Below are 19003 nucleotides of genomic sequence, written 5' to 3'. Positions count from 1 at the left end.
TTTAGCTTTGTGTGGGTTAGTCTTCCCTGCTCAAGCTGTGGGCAGGCACTGTGCTTCCTGCTGCTCTTTTGCTCGTATTTCTCACCTTGCCCAGAAAAAGGCAGAACCTATACTAGGTTTTCAATAAAGTCCTCTTATTTCACTGACTAATCAGTGAAAGAACCATTTCAGAGAAACACTGTAATGTAGTATAGTGTCCCTGAAGCTAGACCACCTGGGTCTAGTCAACTGATTAGCTGTGGGACTTTAGGCAAATGAATGTATCTCTGTGTGTCTCAATTTCTTCTCTCTGTCAAACGGAAAGACTAATATTACCAACTCCATAAGGTCATAGTGACAAATACATACTTGTAAAATGATTTGAATGGGGTCTAGAATAGAGCACTATGTTCAAGAAACGTTAGCTAGCATTATTACTTTTGTGTCATTTCACCCATTTAATGGTGGAGGAGGTTCCATTTCTTCATTTGGCAAGCAAATGACAAATACCTCTTGAACAACTTCTCTGTATCAGGCACTGCGCTGGGTACAGAGAATAAAGCTATGACCAAGGTATGGTGTCCTCTCTCAAGGGTCTCAGTCTAATAGAGGAAACTTGCACATTCCAAAATGTCCTAGCAATCAGTTTGGTCTGTACCCACCTATCTAGGAGTGCAGGGGGTGGGGGGACAGGCTGAATTATATCTATGGCATCAAGCCCTTAGTCTAGATACCAGGCCAGTTTCCTCAAAGGAAACTAAGCAAACCAAAGACCTTAGCAATTTCTATAGAAGCTCCAGAGGCACCAACTCACCCCAACTCCCTGAGCGCTCACTTACCTCCCTGACTGGCTGGTCTTCCTGTTTCCTGTTATTGGATTCCACTTGTCCCCAGGAAATTCCTGTAAAGCAAAATCCTGATAAGTTAGAAAGCTTTGAGCAGCCAGGTATCTAGATGACCTAAAAAATGTGAAGAGGTCAGGAGCTGGTGTCTGGCCTAGCCCCCCAGCTTGTTCCTTCTACTCTGCTATGCAGGCTGATAAACGTGTACCTGGAGTGGCTGCCTTTCTGTCGGGAGGCTTGCTAAACTGCCGCAGGCATGCAGAGACTAAGGGAGCACTTAGTGACCCGGACACCGTGGTCTAGAAATGCTGTTTCCCTCTTTCTCCACTCCCCTCCCAAACCACATTAAAAACCAGTTTAGTATGTTTGCTGTTTGCCCTGGCTCTTGCCTGCATGGAGGGATGGAGGTCTTTTTGTTTGTTCTGCTGGGTGAACCTGCTCATTCCTCCTGCCTTTTCCAACATAGAAAGCATCTTCTTGGAAGCCCTGGTACTTGAAGGGGCTTTGAGGGCAGAAGCTCCTGCTGCAGCAACCCTCTCCCCAGGTGAGGCAGAGGGATAGCAGGTATGCCGGCACGCCTCCAACTGCAGTGGCTCATCCTTCTCTGCCCACATCTGCTGGCAGGGGATGAGGTGGGCCCATCTCTGGGGAATATAAGTGCAGGGTGCCACAGTCCCTACATTATAAGAGTAGACTCTCTACCCTGGGCATTTTTTCCTTAAGGGCCATGTCCAAGCAACTCTTTTTTTTTTCTAGACCAAGCCATATGTGCCATTTGTAAAACTGTCCCTGCCTTCCTGTTTTAGCTCCAAACTGAATGCAAATTAGCCTTTCAGATTCTCTCTGACTTTGTATCCAACACTCCGTACCTAGAGACTCAGAGTTTAGCTCAATGGGAATGCACACTTTTTCCTAAAATTCACCGATCTTCCAAATTCCATCTTTCTGCAATGCTGCTATTATTAGCCCCATTCAAAATGTTATTACCTTTGCCCCAGTAGGTCTCCCTACTGGAAGTAAGACACCTGGTGAAGCAGAATAAACAGATCCTTGGTGCAGTCATACTGGCTAAGACACTTAATAGTGGTGTTATTTGAGGTTATTCATATTACCTCCCTGAACCTCACCTCAGTTTCCTATCTGGTGACCAGTAGTGATGATAAATAAGATATGCAGACAGAACTCCTAGCACATTGCTTGGCACATAAGAGGCTCTGGATGTTAGCAGCAATGGAAAAGTTGAGGTTTATTTCTTGGCTTCAGCATTTAAAGGACCAGAGCAGTCCCTGCCTATATCTGGTATGTCAGAACAGCTCTAACCACTTGTACTTTAGACTCTGCCTCGATGCCCTTGTGAGATGTTCCTGCCTGCAAAGACACCATTACTTGTTCAACCACAGTGGGGGCCAGGATTTCCTGTCCATGCCCTGTCTAGCCCTGTGGACATGCTCAGTAAATCGCAGTGGCCAAATCAGACAGAGTCCTGCACCAACTCCCAACCACGTTCCGAGGTTCACAGTATCACTCTACTTTTTTTTTCCTAGGCCACATAAGTTCCTGGTACATTGCTTGCATCCTTTGAACCAAGGAGGCAGTTATCCCCACGGCTTGCTGCAAATGGAGATTGCGATGGGAACTTGCTGCCCCAGTGGAATTGATACTGCTAGAGGGCACCCTGCCACACTAGACAGGGCCTGGGCTTTTCAATCAGCTTATGGAGAGGCAGTGTAGCACAATCAGGAGCTTGGCCTCTGGAGCTTGATAGCATGGATTCAAATTGCACACCTGCCTTTCACTTGCAGCCTCAGGCAAGCCACTCAACTTCTCTTTACCTCAGTTTCCCCAACTATATCATAGTATAATCACGATAATAATATTGCTTGAGAACTCAATGACTTGATACATGTAAAGCACCTAGAATAGTACCTGGTGCCCAGTAGACACTCAGATGCTAGTTACTGTCATGTTACTCAAATTCTGGCTCTGCCACTTGCTAAATGTTTGACCTCTCTGAGCCTTGGCTTTCTCAGCTTACTCAGTTGTAAAGTGGGAGATTCTATTATAACTTATCTCATACAATTGGTAGGTGAAATAATTTGACGATGAATGCAAAACAAGCTGGCATGAAGTATGAAGGATGTGAGTGCATGCTGATTTCAGTCTTCACAGCACTGAACAGGAGCCAATTAGCTCACCAACCTCATCCAGGGGCATTAGGAGCAGGATCTCAGCCCTACTTCAGATAGCTACCACCACAAGTACCTTAGTCATCAGAGCTAGAGCATCTTAACCCATGCTGCAAGTTTTTCTCATTTCTTGAGGGGGTGGAGTGGGAGTGGAAGGTTCAGATGACAGGGGCAGAAATGGGCATGTGTTGTCTCCTAGGCAGCCATCCACATGTCTGAATGCCTAGTTTCTAAGCAGACCTGCTTAGCTGGTCTAACAAGCATTAGGAACCCAAGGTATCCCTCCCTCAGAGTACAAAAAATAGAGGCATGGTATAAGCACAGCCTCATCTGCATGCATTACTGCTGCCAATTGCTGCAACCTGCAAATCGTACCTCCTTTTCTTATAGAGTTGCTGGTCCTGGGCTGACATCACTGCAGCCGTCATCTCCTCACTTCCCCCACCCCACTCACCCCCAATCTCTGCCCACTTTTTCTACTGTCTATCTGTGAGTCCTTCTTCCAGCAAAAGTCTCTCAAGCTAAGCCAAAATGTCCCTTTAAGGGATGATAACTCACTTATAAGATGATTACAATCTGGCAGTCACTGCTGTGAGTCTTACACGTGTTACATCACTTAATCCCCAGAACCAACTTATGAAGTAGGTGTTGTTACTACCCCCATGCTTTTAGATGGGAAAGCTTAGGCATTGTAAGTTCGGGGGAAGAAATTCAAAACCAGGCAGTCTGGTGCCCTTAAAACCATTATTTTATATTTCCTCTCCTCTTTTTTTCAACATTGTGAATATATTCAGACATAAAAAATGTTGAAAGAAGTTCACAGTGATCACCCATATACCCAGCACCTACATTCCACAATTAACATTTTGATATATTTGCCTTATCATATATCTATTTACCCCTCTATCCATCTACCAATCCATCTTAAATTCTTGGTGCATTTTAAAGTAAGTTGAAAACAACTATATCCTCATAAATTTTAAAATGTAAATGAAATGGACAAATTTCTTGAAAGACACAAACTACTAAAGCTTACTCAAGAAGAAATAGATGACCTAAATATCCCCATATCTAATAAAGAAATTGAATTTGTAGTTAAAAAGCTTTCTACCAAAAAACTTCCAGGCCCAGATGGCTTCAATGATGAATTCAAGCAAACCTTTAAGGAAGACATTTTTATACAAACTCCTCCTGAATAAAAGAGAAGGGAATACATCCCAACTCATTTTTTAAGGCTAGCATTACCTTGATACAAACAAACAAACAAACAAACAAACAGAAAAAGATGTTATAATAAAACCATAGACTAAAATCCTTGATAAATGTAAAGGCAAAATCCTCAACAAAATATTAGCAAATCTAGTAACATATAAAAGGATAACACATCATGACCAAGTGGGATTTATCCTGGCAATGCTAGGCTTCTATTTATTTTAAAAATCAATCAGTGTCATTCCCCATATCAGTAGACTAAAAGAGAAAAACTATATGATCATCTCAACAGATACAGAAAAAGCATTTGAAAAAAATGCAACATCCACTTCTGATGAAAACGCTCAGCAAATTAAGAATAAAAGAGATGTTCCTCAATTAAAGGGCACCTACACAAAAATCCTACAGCTAACATCAAACTTTATAGTGAAAGATTAAGAAAAAAGCAACAACGTCCACTCGTACCATTTCCTCCAAACATTGTATTGAAGGTGAGACAGTGCAATAACGCTCTTCTCTCTCCCAGAAAAGGGCATGTACAGGAGAAAGGAAGATACAAAATTCTTTTTGCAGATGGCATGATTGTGTATGTAGAAAATGTTTTATAATCCACCAAAAAGCTATTAGAACTAATAAGTGAGTTTGGCAAGGTTGCAGGATACAATGTCAATATACAAAATTCAATTATATTTCTATACAGTGGTAATCAAGAATTTCAACTTGACATTAAGAAAATAATACTCTTTATAATGTCATCTAAAAACATAAAATCTAAGGGACAAATATCCCTGGTGGTTGAGTGGCTAGGATTCGGTGCTTTCATAAAACCTCAGGGTCAAATATAACAAAATATGTACAAGATTTGTATGCTGAAAACATAAAATAAGTTGAATACAGCAGCAGTATAGTTCAAAAACACTTCAGCATACATATTAAATAAAGTTTGATATTTGTTTACAACATTTTTAGGCAAAATTTACTTCCAGTGAAATGCACAAATACTAAGTGCATTGGCTGCCTAGGAGCTTTGCTATACATTTGTTGAGTTCTAACAGGTACATATGTTTAACTCAAACTCTTACCAAGATACAGAACATTGTCACCACCCCACAAGTTCCCTCATGCCCTTTTCCAGTCAATCTTTGCGCCACCTCCCATTGGCAAGCAGTGTTCGGATTTTTTTCCCCCGATAGAATAGCTGTTTTAGAATTTCATGTAAAAGGAATTGTAGGGTTCATAGTCTTTTGTGTAAGGCTCTTTTCACTCTTGAAGTTCCTTTTAACCAAGGATATATACTGAGCAAATTCAGATACTAAGTCATTTCAAAAGTGTCTGTGTATGCAACAGCTGAACACAGGAATTAACTTCTGGTTTGAATGCACCGGCCAAAAGATGGCATCAGGGATGCCATGGGGAAGTAATTTGGCAGTGAGTGGGCAAGGACCTAGGGAGTCCTCCCAGAAGTAGCCTGGAGGATGGTGGTGGCTTGTGTTATGGTGATAGGTCATAACCGGGATATCAGAGCAGCCAGTTTAGACCTGGGTCTCCAACAGAGACAGGATGGAGAAAGGGGAAAGGATTTGTCTTTTTAAAAACCCAACTAGTCAGATCTCTGAAAGCAAAGCCTGGGGATATTTGCAAATTTTGCATCTCTAAATACTTCTGAAGCAGAAAATGGGAGGCAATAAGTGATATTTGTATCATGCACTGGGCCTAGAACTCCATAAACACAATCTCATTTGACTCTCACAACTGATCCATGAGGCAGCCATGGTATTCCTCTATTTTAGAGATGAGGTAGTGAGACTCTTCTTAATACTGGCTATTTTATGAGGGAAAATTATTTTTTCCCTTTAGAATCACATACTTCAAATTTGTGTGGTTGAATGACTTGCTTTGGGTCACTCAGATATCAATTTTATAGTCAGGATATAAATCTCGGTTGTGTCCATTTTATGAAGCAAAAGTTACTTTTATCTAACTCTAAAGATGAGACAACTGCAATTTTGGTGGCTGAGTATCTTGTTCATGGTTACTAAGCTAACAACTACTGGAGCCAGTGCTGTACAGTTTCAAGGAATTATAATTGTTATATTTTTTAAATGATTTATCTAGCTTTCTCCTCGCAAAGAGAATGATGAAAGTTACCCACCCAAGAACCAAGTCCTCACCTGCACTGTCGGCTTCCTGGGTTTCCAAGTGTTGCCAGGTGCCAAGCTGCTGTCCTCGAGGGTACTGTGCTGAGGATTATGATAGCAAACTGAACACCGAATGCACTGGTGGTGGTGGCACCGGCAGTTGTAGCAATTTGGCATCATATTTCTCTTTAGCAAGGCAGGGCAGATTTCCCCAGAACAATAAATGCAAGGATCATGGACTAGAGCTCCCTGAACGCTGCAGGAGTAAGAGCAGGTCCTGTGGTAATCAAAATCACCACAGTGTAGTGGCTTACAACACATGGAATTTTCTAGACCTCTGCTTGCAAAACATTCTGAGTAAGTGGGAGTTTCTGACTGAAGGGGTGACATGGAATGATATGATTGGTCTGTGGCATGATATGGTTGGTCTGCGGAATGATATGATTGGTCCATGGGATGGCGCCTCAATTCCCTATAGTTGGAGCTCACTGGCTGGAAGTTTTGGTCTATAGGTTTTGGTCTCTGGGTAAAAGTCTTGTTGCTATGAGTGGTTAAACCTGGCAAATGAGATGTAGATAAGGATTTGCTACTCTCTTCAAAGAACTTTCTTCTGTCTGCGAAAGGCAAGAGGATGGCATCCTCCCCAGCTTGAGCAGTAGAAGCCTTCAATTCCTTGTTGTCACCTGGGTTGGAAGGGCCTTCCATGGCTACTGCCACAAGTGGCTGTGAATTATGCTCTCGAGACCATCTCCAATGACCTCCATGGACTCCACAGTGAGCATGTGCTTTCTCAGGGTCTGAGGAGGATGGGTCGGGTGCTTTCCACCAGGTGTTCAGGACCAAAGAGGACTGGCCAAGCCTCTGGCCAGGGCTTATTCGTCCCTCTAAGCCTGTCCTAGATTCATGGCTCTCAGGGGCTTGGCTGAGGCACTCAGAAGACCTAGCTCTGAGCATCTTGCTTTTGTTGAAGAGCTTGTCTCTGGGGCTAGGAGGTTTTTTACATGAAGATAGAAGAGATGTGTTAGAGGCAGTGAGTGGAGGACTTTCTGGGGGCTCCTGGGTCTCTTCCACTGGCTCCTTAGTGTCACACAGCTGTGACAAGGGACCCTTGCTTCTCTGGAGCTGGGCCTTCCTCCTCTGAATTTCATTACGCAGATTGGTAGCAAAACGCTCACTCTTCCGCCGGTTTTGGATTGAGCGGCCCCGGGTCCCTCCACTTCGCCTACCACCCATCCGGCTGCACTCCTTGTGCTCACTGTCCCCTTCTTCACCTAACTCTGTGCCACCAGCTACTTTAGTGGTTGAAGAACAGTCTCTGGCTTTTTGAACAAGGGAGCCAGAGGCAGAGGGTTGCTGGTTGGCCAATTCATTGCCTGCTCTGCTTGTTCTGTTTGGGTCCAGTAAACCTTTTTCTGAGGGGTGTCCATCAGCCTCTCCATGTGGGGGACCGCTTTGGCTCTGGTGTCCCAAAACCAAAGACCTGTCATCCATTTGTCTGGTCTTTCTTTCTTTGCTGGACTGGTCATGGGTTCCTCCTGCAGGGGGACATGGACTTTTCTTCCCTTTGTGGCTGCTGTGCAAAGGGGACAGAGTCCACTGGTGCCCATCCTGTCTGGGTGGAAGCTCCATCCCTTTGCTGCCCCTGGTATCAAGGTGCACGTGCTGCAGGTGGGATGCCAGCAGCTGTTCAGGGGCACTATGGCGATGCCCTGTGGGTCCTATGAGATGTGGAGGTCTGCCAAAAGAAGCCTTAGCTAGCTCTGCGGAAGCCTCATTGAGTGGGTTGGAATCCGTGCTGGAAGTTTTGTCACAGGCTTTTGGGGATCCAACAGCTTTGGTTGAGGCCTGCATCAGTAGATGCTCAGAGCCCTGCTGGCTGGATTCAGGAGGCTGACTGAACTCACAGTTCTGATGGCCCTCACTTGTCACTTGGTCATGCCCACTGAGGCAACAGAACCTATTAGGGTTCCTTGTGGGTAGCACAGTCTCTAAGCTCAGTTTCTCCTTCTGTGGCAAGGGGACCACAGGCTCAGATGCCCTGCGCTGCTCTCCATTGAGGAGTTGGGCTCTGGAGGCCTGAAGGCTGTCCCGCCTCACTGGAGGTTGTGGTGGGCCCCTGACTGCCTTGGCAGGCCCTGACTGGTGTCCCTCCTGTGGACGGGATGACATCTGAGAGCTGGGGGTCAGGTGGCCACCATTGGTGCGCCGACTACCTCCTGAGGTCTCAGCCACATTAGGCCGGCCATTGGGGGCCTTAGTTGGCCCTGGGCCTTGCATGATGCAGTCTGTAGAGGCTGCCTCCTCTGGCCTGAGGGAAAGGGCACAGTCAGAAGCATTTGAGCTGGCTGAGAAGGAGCTGTAGGCAGAGTCACGCTGGTTAGGGTACATGTTCTGGTCAATAGGCAACAGATGGCTCTCATAGGTGGCTTGGCCTGGTTGCTCCAGGCTCTCCATGCTGCCAATGGAGCTGCTTTTCTCGGTGCTGCAATGCCGGGAGAGTGGACACCACTGCACACACACGTCACTGTAAGACACAGGGCATACTGGTTAGTTAGCGAAGTCACCAGATCACTTTCCCTTCATGGCCAGCCCTACCATAGGAGAGGGCAGGCCAGCCCAGAGGTACCCATGCCACAAATGAGAGGAGGGTTGGCCAAAAAAAGGGAAGAAAGGGAAACAGGGAAGAAGATGGACATTGGGGTGCCTCAGGGGCTTAGTAAAATGGGACACAAGATGATATATGGAAAAAAGATGGGCAAACACCCCAAAGACTAAAAATGGGAGAACTCTATGGGGGTTATCCTCTATTTCTTTGACATTACCAAGTCTGAAATTGCTTCTAGGCTGTCCCTGTCCCTAGGGAGTCAGCATGTGGCTCCCTGCCAAAAGAGACAATCATAGAATATCAGCATTCGAGAGGTGCCCTAAAGGACTGATTCAATTGTAGCCAGACCATTTTGTAAATAAATCAGCGATTCTCAAACTTGAGCATGTGCATGAGAATCACATGGAGGGCTTGTTAAAACACGGGTCACTAGTCCTCATCCTAGAGCTTTAGGTCTCGGTGAATCCTGAGAATTTGTACTTCCAACAACTTCCCAGGTGCTGCTGGTGCCGCTTGCTCATCCAGCAATCACACTTTTGAGAACCACTGGTGTAACGCAAGCCCAGCAAAGGGAAGTGATTTTGAGGTGGTGATTTACTCAAGAACACCCAGCTCTAACTACTGGCACAGGCAGGGCTGTAATTCAGGTGTTCCCCTATTCTTTTCTTGATAATAGCAATCCTGACTATTTACTGAGGACCTACAATGTGCCGGACACTTTACAAGGTTTCATTCCAAGCTGAAGAGGACAGATCTTTTTTTTTTTTTTTCTTTTCCAACCTTTATTTTAGATTCTGGGGGTACACGTACAGGTTTGTTACAAAGGTATATCACATGATGCTGAGGTGTGGAGTACAATTGAACTCATCACCTGGGAAGTGAGCAGAGTATCCAATAGGTAGTTTTTCCGACCCTTGTCCCACTTCCTTTCTCCCAGCTTTTGTATTCCCCAGTGTCTATTGTTCCCATCTTTATGGGACAGATTATTATCTACACTTTACAATGGAAGAAACTTAAGCTTAGAGAGGTAAAGTAAACTGACAAACACTACGCTGCTAAAGAAGCACAGCTGGAATTTGAATCAGGCCTGAGTCCAATGTCTTAGCACTACTGCCATATGGCCTTTTAAATAGGAATAATAGTAATAGCTATATCAGAGGGTTGATGTGTAGATGAAAGCAGATAGTAAATGTAAAGTCCTTACCACAGCCCAGGTACCTACCGAGGGTTCAATACACAGCAGCTGCTACTCTCTTGATTATTAGCTTTTGTCATCAGGATCCTCTCTAATACTAGTATTGATAGTATAGGGACCTCTGCCCACCCACGCCTCCCCCAACTCCCACAGCAAAGCCAAACCTGGAAGACCAAGGGAATGGCTAGGATCAGATGCAATCTTCAATTTTAAGTACCATTTCCCACACACAAAGCCAAACTGAGCCAAGTCATGCCAGTAACTCCCTTTGACTAGAACCCCAGAGGTTGCAGGCTGCTCTCAGAAAGGCCATAGTCTAGAAAGCCAGAGTTGAACTGTGGCAGCAGCCCATGAGACCCTCAGGTCAGCTTCTGCTCATTCTTGCTCCCTGCCTTGCCCCTTAGCCAGTCGGCTCACTTGTTCTCTGGGCAAGGAATCCATCAATTTCTTGTTGGCAAGGGAACCTGCTACCCACTCCACCACTATTCTTGCTGAAAAAAACAAAAACAAAAACAAATCCTCACTCAAACAGGAGCCAAGCTCAAGAATGTCAAAGTGTATTTCTGCATATTCTTCCACAACAAAACTGCCTCTGCCCTGAGCCCTTGGTTTCCAAATAAAGTCACCAAATTGGGGTAAACTCAACCCTTAGTTTCTCTGAACCTCCAACAGAAATCTCTTCTTGGAGGGAAGATCTTGTGGAAGGGAAAAGGCAGTGAAGGGCAGCACCTTTGCTGGCTCTCAGCCTAAAGAAAACGTTGTCTGCCTCTTGGGCAACTGTTTCAACAATGGTTATTCAGGGAGTTCCCTATTTTGAAGACTTTGGCTATGTGACAGAGGTAATAAAGACCAGATAAGGGCACCAGTGAGTCACCATTGATAAAGAGGCCAGAACTGAGCCCCGGGGTCCTCCTATATTAAGAGACAGGAGAATGAAAGGAATTAAGAAAAGAGATACGGAGAAAGAACAGCTAGTGAATTAGGATGAAAAGCAGGACAGTGTGGTGTCTTGTAAGCCCAATGAGGTATTTCAAGGAAACGTTGTCCAGAAGGAAAGGGACTAGCCCAAAATCACAGAGAGTTAGCAAGAGACTGGGACTTGAACTCAGGTACTCTGGACTCCCACTTGTTTTTCCGTTATAGTACTTGAGGCTCTAACATCCAACAGGGACTACAGCAGAGGAGGAGGAGTGTCCAAGTTGTCTACCCTCCAGCCTGTCTTGAGGGGAGGGCTCTAGACTCACCTTGTGTTGCAGCCAGAATGCCAGGACAAGCTGAAGGCTTCGGAAGGGAAATGCATGGTGGTGGCTGCTTCAGGGCATCCCTCCAGCAGCTTGGCCACATGCCATGAGTGCGGCCTACTGACAGGGGCGTTCCTCCTACAGCAAGAAAGGGACAGGAAGTGGGCTTAAGAAACCAGAACTGAAATCACTTCCCAGGCAGCTTCCGCCCCACCCCCTCTTTTCCTTCAGTAAAGTAGAACATCTTGCAAGGAACTGGTGTGGGAATCTTAGTGGCTCTCCTGAGCTCCTTCTTCTCAAATCTTCTTCATTCTAGAGATATGGAATGTCAGCTTAATGGGGCTGCTTTGTTCACAAGAGTATCCTGAGCATGTATCACAGTGCTGGACACATAGTAGGTGTTCAATAAATATTTGTGGAATAAATGAGTGCTGCTGCCCAATGAACAGTGAGCACATCCTCACTTCTCTTTGAGAAAGAAAATCAATCTGGTCAATCTTCCCATTTTTTCTCTGAGAAAGGAATGGGCAAGTGATTGAAAAGTTTGAACAGGTCAAAACTGGGTTGTCAATTCTCCAATTTTTAGCCATTCATTGAATAAGCATTTGTTGTATGTTTACTGTGTGTCCTCTATGGGTAACTCTGGGATTACAGAGATGAATCCAATACAGTCTTTGCCCTCGAGAGTTTACAGATTAATGGGAGAGACAGAGCTGGTTCAAACAAAGCATGGGATAGGTATTGACAGAGTGAAAGATAAGATGGGTACAGAGGTGAGACACCTGAGTTGGTAGGCAAAGTGGTGGCAGGAAGCCCCAACTCCTGTGAGGGAAGATAGAACAAAGTGGCAAATGGCACCATGTTACGCTGACAGAGGAGACTGACTGCTCAGCAGGTCAGGAGTATATAAAGAGAAATAGGTCTAACGCCACGGCCCTGAATGCAGCCACAACTTTTGCACTGACTGCCACATACAGGACCCATCCCTGTCCCCTGGCGTACTTTGCATGAGCAGTTGCCACCCTTGCAAGTGGGGAAGAGTTCTGTGGTGGAGTACATGTGGGGCATGGATAATGCCAGGAGATAAAAAGGTGATTGATGGGAGGGAGAATGACAGAAGGAGGGAGAGTAGAGAGAGAATGGAGAGAGATGGTGGAAGGGCCAGGCAAATGATAGAGATAAGAGGGAAAGATGACAGAGGGGAAAATAAATGACAGAAAAAGAGAAAACTCTGAGAAAGATTGTAGAGAAATACATAGTAGAGAGAAATGGATGAGAGAGAAAGAGATGAATGGCAGAGTACAAGAAACATGATAAATAAGTAGATGATACAGAAGTAAATAGATAAATTATTTTTTCATTGATTTATTCATATTTACTGTGCCAGGGTCCAGACTAGGCACTGGTAGTACAGGGTTGAATAGGATAAGGGCCCCTGCCCTTACAAGCTTGCTATATCGTGAGATAAACCAGCTCTCCATCTCCCAGGAGCATTCATGATCACATTCAAGCTGGAAGATTCCATCCTAGCTGGAAATGCCCTTCACCCCAGCAGAAGCACAGAAGATCTCAGTAGTACAAGGCTCTAGAGGGCTAAGGCCTAAAAGGATAGTCCTCGGAAGAATGGCCTTGCTGGGGAAAACAAGGATTGAGTGGTAATAGGCCAGACATAGACCAGGAAGTATAGGAGGAAGGACAGGGGAAGCTGTTTGTCAAAGGCCAGGAAGCAGAGCCACAGGTCAGCAACAGTGGCTAAGATTTAAGCGGAGGAAAGCCAGGTGAAGCCCCTAGCTTTGTAATCACATTGTTCTACTATTGATTTCAGAGTGCCCAGAGGGGAGGCTGAAGGTACAAGGAGACCTTGGGGGCTATGCTTGCTCTGGAGTCCTACACACAAAGCCACACTGCCAGGAAATCTCTCCAGCTGCTCCTACCAGGTAGTTATCTGGTCAACAACTATTTATCAAGCATCTACCAGTAGTAGTACTATGTACCATGGGTATCTACTATGTCCTGCGTTTTTAGGCACTGATGATATAGTGGAAAACAGGATATCTTTCCTATTTCAAGCCTTTTTCCATATTTAGGATTCTTGAGTTCTGAGTTTAAAGTGCGGGCAGTCAGCCTTGGTGCCACCTTCTCCCTAACCATCCAATCCCACACTGAATTCCATTGAGTCTTTTGTTATGATGTTTCTCTGGCCCTGGTTTGCGCTCTCTCTCTCTCTCTCTCTCTCTCTCTCTCTCTCCCCCCTGCCCCCCACGTCCATTTTCCCTGTTGCCATTAGACAGAACCACAGCTCTTCTCCCAGAACCCACCACCAGCAGCTCCTGTTCTAGTCCAGGCCCTTTATGCCCCAAATACTGCAGGAGTCTGCCAGCCTATCTCCGTTGTTCTACCTCCAGTCACCACTTTTAGGTCATATCACATTAAACACCAACTGAATTGGGGTACTTTCCTATTCAAGAATCTTCACTGGCTCCCTATTTCTTACTCTGTCCCACATCAAACGTAAACTAGATCAGAGTTTCAAAGTCTTCAATAAGGTACCTTTACCCATCAGCTCAATCTCTCATGTCTCTGCTCCAATCACACCCTGCAACCAGCTCTGTCCCTTTCTGATTCTGTGCCTTTGCTGTTGATATTCCTGTCGATCTAACGCAGGCTCTGGGGCCAGACCACCTTTGTTTGAATCCCAGCTCTGCCACTTATTAGCTCTGTTGCTTTAGATGGTGACTTAACTTCTCAGAGCCCTAATTTTCATGGCAGTAAAATGGGGACAATAGTACCAAATGGGGTTGTTGAAAGATCAAATGAGACAATGCAAGTGCTTTGAATCAGGCCTGGCAAGGCCTCGACCAATCATAGTTATGACTATGACTGTTCCCTCTGCTAGGAATGCCCCCTTTCCTTTTGTTAACCTAAAACCTACCTGTTCTTCAAGGTACTGCTCAAGTACCATCTCCTCCAGGAAGCTTGCTCTGGGTAATCTAGCCCTCACATTGGCTCTATAATAATATGATAGCTGATATTGCCCATCATCATTTCATGCGTGTCAGTCTCATCTCACTAACCATGCCAAGCCAGTAGGCAATGAGTGAAAAATGAGTGAGACAGATGTAGGTTCAAATCCCCTCTGTCACTTTAGATGTGTGTATCTGTAAGTCGCTTAACCCATCTGAACTTTAGTTTTCTTATCTGAGAAAGGAAACAATTCCTATCTGGCTAGGTGACTGTGGGGATTAGAGATAGTATTCTCAAAGCATCTGGGACACAACCTGATGCACAGCCAGTGGTCAGTAAATAGCAGCTACTATAATAACGGTTATTAGCTCAGACTTGTACTTTTTGATGGTTCAAGAGTACCCACACCTAGGGTACCATCCACTTGCCACACTGTGAAACATACCTTACAAAGACTCTTACTCTTTTTTTTTTTTTTTTTTTTTGACGAGTCTCATTCTTGTCGCCAAGCCTGGAGTGCAATGGCACGATCTCGGCTGACTGCAACCTCCACCTCCCTGGTTCAAGCAATTCTCCTGCCTCAGCCTCCTGAGTAGCTAGGATTACAGGCATGCGCCACCATGCCCGGCTAATTTTGTATTTTTAGTAGAGACAGGGTTTCACCAGGTTGGCCAGGTTCGTCTCGAACTCCTGACCTCACGTGATCCACCCACTTCAGCCTCCCAAAGTGCTGGGATTACAGGCATGAGCCGCCATGCTTGGTTGACCCCTTACTCTTTCTAGGGTTTCTCCAGGAGTAGGAAATAATCCCAAAGTAGACAGAAGTGGGAAGTGGGGGCTTTTGGGGCACAGAGAAAACTAAAGGGTAGAAGAACAAAAATCCAAACAGAGGGAGCTGGAGCCAGACCTACAGCCTTCTAACCCTAGTTTGGGACAGGAGAATAAACTGTCTATATGTTCTACTATTTGGCCTATTATTAGTCCTGAATAGCCCTAGACTTGAAGTCAGTGCACACTTGCATTCAAATTGCAGTTGTGTTGCCACGGGCAAGTCACTTCTGTGAGTTGAAGATTTTTTATCTGCAAAATGGGGAAGATCACCATCTGTTTTTCATGAGTTATGTTTTGGATTAAATGCAGTCCCATGTGTGAAATCAATCAGCATAGTGCCTGACATACGGTATAAACTTAAAGAAAACACACAGCAAGGACCACTTATTGAACACTTAAGATGTGCCAGGCACTAAGCACTTCACATGCATTAACTGATTTAATCATCTCTCTAACCTTATGTGAAACAGTTATTATTATTGTTATTATTATTAAGACAGGGCCTCTCTGGCTCTGTTGCCCAGGGTGGAGTGCAATGGCACAATCATAGCTCACTGTAACCTCAAACTCCTGGGCATAAGTTATCCTTCTGTCTCAGCCTCCTGAGTAGCTAGGACTACAGGCTACAAGTACATGCTGCTGTGTCTGGCTAATTTTTTTTGTATTTTTTTTGTAGAGATGGGGTTTTCACCATGTTGGCCAGGCTGGTCTTGAACTCCTGGCCTCAAGCAATCTTCCTGCCTGAGCCTCCCAAAGTGCTGGGATTACAGGCATGAGCCACCATGTCCAGCGGGTAAAAGTTATTATTATCCCCACTTTACAAATGGAGAACAAGAGACGCATAAAGCTTAAGTGATTTGCCAGGAGCACATAGCTAATAACCAGCAGAATTGGGAATGAAACTCAGATCCTCCAGTTTCTTCCTAGGAGACCACACGACCCCTCCTCTCCAAGGAAGAGTCTGTCTGAAAAAGCCTGTATTCCTGAGGTTTCCCATAGCAATTCCCTCAAGAAGCACTCAGAAAAGGGAGGTCTCATTAGTCCTAGAGCTGAAACCATTCCTTCCATAGGCAGTGGAGAGGGAGAGGAGGAGAAACAAACAGAAAAGTAAGAAAATGCCTATGACCAACCATGCAGCTCTAGGCCAAGATGTGAAGGCAATGACCCCAGTGCTTGCCCTTTCTCCTCAGGCTGGCTCAGGCACTATCAATAAGCACACACCTCATCCCATCCTTCATTACTCCAAAATGCTTTTCTTAGGAAGAAAAAGAAAGAAATATTGAAGGAAGAAAGCAAGAGGGGGAAGAGTGGCAGCAGCCATGGCTACTGGCTGTACCTACCATGGAAGTTGCCCAGGGTGGAGAGATGGCTTGGGAGAGAGCGGGGTATCCGGCTAGCTCAGACTCTCGTTGACAAACCCTCCAGCCAGCGTCCTCCCTTAGCTGGGACCCATCTGCCCTCCAGTTAAGACCTTCTGGGGCAAGGGACCATCAGCCCAAGATGCTGAGTGTGATCCAAGGGGCTCAGGCACAGTCAGATTCCAGTTCTAAGAACAGGAAGGAGTAGTACTGAAGGCAAGGTATGACCATCAGCCTGGGTGGACCTAGATATGGCCACAGCCTTAGGGAATGAAAGCCAGTGTCAAGAGCTGGATAGGAGTGAAGACACTGCTCTAGGAACCAGCCACCCTGGTGGCAAAGGGAAGGACGAAAGGCACTTCCAGCAGCATAAACAGCCCCCCTGCTCCCTACTCCAACCTCCTCTGTGCCCTGGCCCACCCCCTTGGCAGCTCAGAGGCCAATAAGGAAGCTGGGCCCCCAGCCACTGCTAGAACTCAGGAAAGGAGCAAGGAAATGATGTTTGGGAAAGATAAAGCGGGTGTCTAAAAAGAATTTTTAAAAATACACGTAAGTGAGAGAGAAAAATACCCCAGACACATACTCTTAAAAGAATTCCTGTGCTTCCTGGACTGAGTTGACCCCACCCAGCCATCTCTGCAGGTCCTCTGGGCCCCAGAAAAGTACAGATAAGCCAGGACCAGCAGCCTCCAGGTCCAGAGGAGTAGCACTCCAGCTGATTTTATATAGCTGGGGGCAAGTGACTGAGAGATTTTCCAAGGTGAAGGTCCTGGTAAGATACGAAGGCTCACAAACATTTTGGGATGTATTTACAGGGGTCTGCACTTCCTATGGGGACTTGAGCAGATCCAAAGAAAACCCAATTTCACACCAGAGACTTCAACTCTAGAAAAGGTGCCAATGCTGGAAATGTGGTGTTTGGGGTTAGTATCCCTGGATCTGCCATGAATTTACTCTGACCTCTGGCAACTTACTCCCACTCTCTGGGCTTCTGTTTCCTCCCTGCAAAATAAAACATTGAATTCAGTCGTCACAAATGACCCTTCCCGCTCTAGCATGCTATGATGTAGTAGTCCTAGCCCCCAGACTGAGGCTCCAAATGATGCCCTAAGTGATTAGCGTAGTAGCCAGAATCCAGAGCAGCCCTATGTGGATTTGTTGCACCCCCTAAGCCCAGGCTCCGACACCAGGATTTAATTTATCTTGGGGAATTAGAGTCAGGGTTTTTCTTTCATTAACACTCCTAATTCCCTACTCCAGTTTCCCTTGGCCTCTGGCCTCAATTCCAGTAATTTCTGACTCCTGAGAGGGCTATGCAAACTCCCTTAGGACATGAAGTATGCTAGGGCCTTTCCTCTCTGGGGAAATCATGCCTGGAGGCCCCTTCCCCTTTCTTCCCTCTGTATCTCACAGGAGAGTCTGGGTTGACTTTTATCAACTATAATGGCCTCATTACAGTTGTAATGTACAACTTTACAGTTGTACAGTTTTATCAACTGTAATGGCCTCATTACAAAGGGGAAAGTTTGGGAGCTTTGAGGAGCATATGGATCTGGCTTACAGTCTCAGCTCTACCACTCACTAGTTGTTTGGCCTTGGGCATGTCACAGAACCTTGGTTTCCTCATCTATAAAACATGACTGGCATGTGACAGGCACTCAGTAAATGCTGTTTTTAATATTACCCGTATGCAAAACAATAATGAGCAAGGTACCAGTAGCAATAAGAAAACTGATTTCTTCGATCCAAATGAAGATAAAAGAGAAAGGACTAGTCTAAGAAGGCTCAAACGCCAAACCCAGTATGCTCTGGAACAGCACGTCTCAAATTGTAGTGGGCATACTCACCACCTGGGGATCTTGTTAAAATGCAGATTTTGATTCAGCGAGGCCCAGGTTCTGACTTTCTAATAAGCTCCAGAGTGATACTGATGCTCCTGGTGTGATAACCACATTTTCAGTGGCAATATACCAGGGCATAATCTGGTCCAAAAAATGCGTCAGGTTAAAATCTCTTCTCATTTCATTCCTCAGGCCTGGGTGTCCAGCCTCCCTTGCTCTTCTGGTCACCAAATGTCTTTCTCCTTTTGCTCAGCGACCCAGCCCATACAAACGCTTGCCTGAAGAAGCTTGCCAATCCCCACTTCCTAACAAAATAAAGAGCAACTGGTTTGTTATCAGTGTGACCCTGCCAGTGGCCAGGTGAGGCTGAAGAAATTGTGACTAGAGGTGCAAGCATGTTCCTGGGGCTGGCTGAGGTAGGGAGAAAGGGTGTGAAGATGAGAGTTGGGATGTCATCAGATGAGGAGTAGGCAGGTGGGCACAGACAGTGTATACTCAAGAAGTCCTTCGTTGAGGGAAGATGAGAGAGAAACTTGAGAGGTTCAGCCAGTTTGGGATTTGGGGAAGAGCTTGGGAGATGTGGTGGAGGGAAAAGGGCATACTCTCCCATT

The 19003-nt window shown here is 45.6% G+C and overlaps 1 protein-coding gene across 1 annotated transcript in view; it reads right to left on the bottom strand.

Annotated features, from left to right (window-relative positions):
• The window catches only part of SHROOM4 (shroom family member 4), a 224497-nt gene that overhangs the window by 35953 nt on the left and 169541 nt on the right, over positions 1-19003 (bottom strand). Inside the window, exons 3-5 of the mRNA XM_025372788.1 lie at positions 11402-11536; positions 6391-8881; positions 819-880 (exon numbers count right to left, since the gene is read on the bottom strand). Of these exons, the coding sequence (XP_025228573.1) occupies positions 819-880; positions 6391-8881; positions 11402-11536 (2688 nt within the window). The remainder of the gene's footprint in view (positions 1-818; positions 881-6390; positions 8882-11401; positions 11537-19003) is intronic.

This window comes from Theropithecus gelada, chromosome X (assembly GCF_003255815.1).
Source record: "Theropithecus gelada isolate Dixy chromosome X, Tgel_1.0, whole genome shotgun sequence".
Classification (NCBI taxonomy): Eukaryota; Metazoa; Chordata; class Mammalia; order Primates; family Cercopithecidae; genus Theropithecus; species Theropithecus gelada.
Note: the sequence above shows the minus strand (reverse complement) of the source record. Positions and strands in the feature narration are given on the sequence as shown.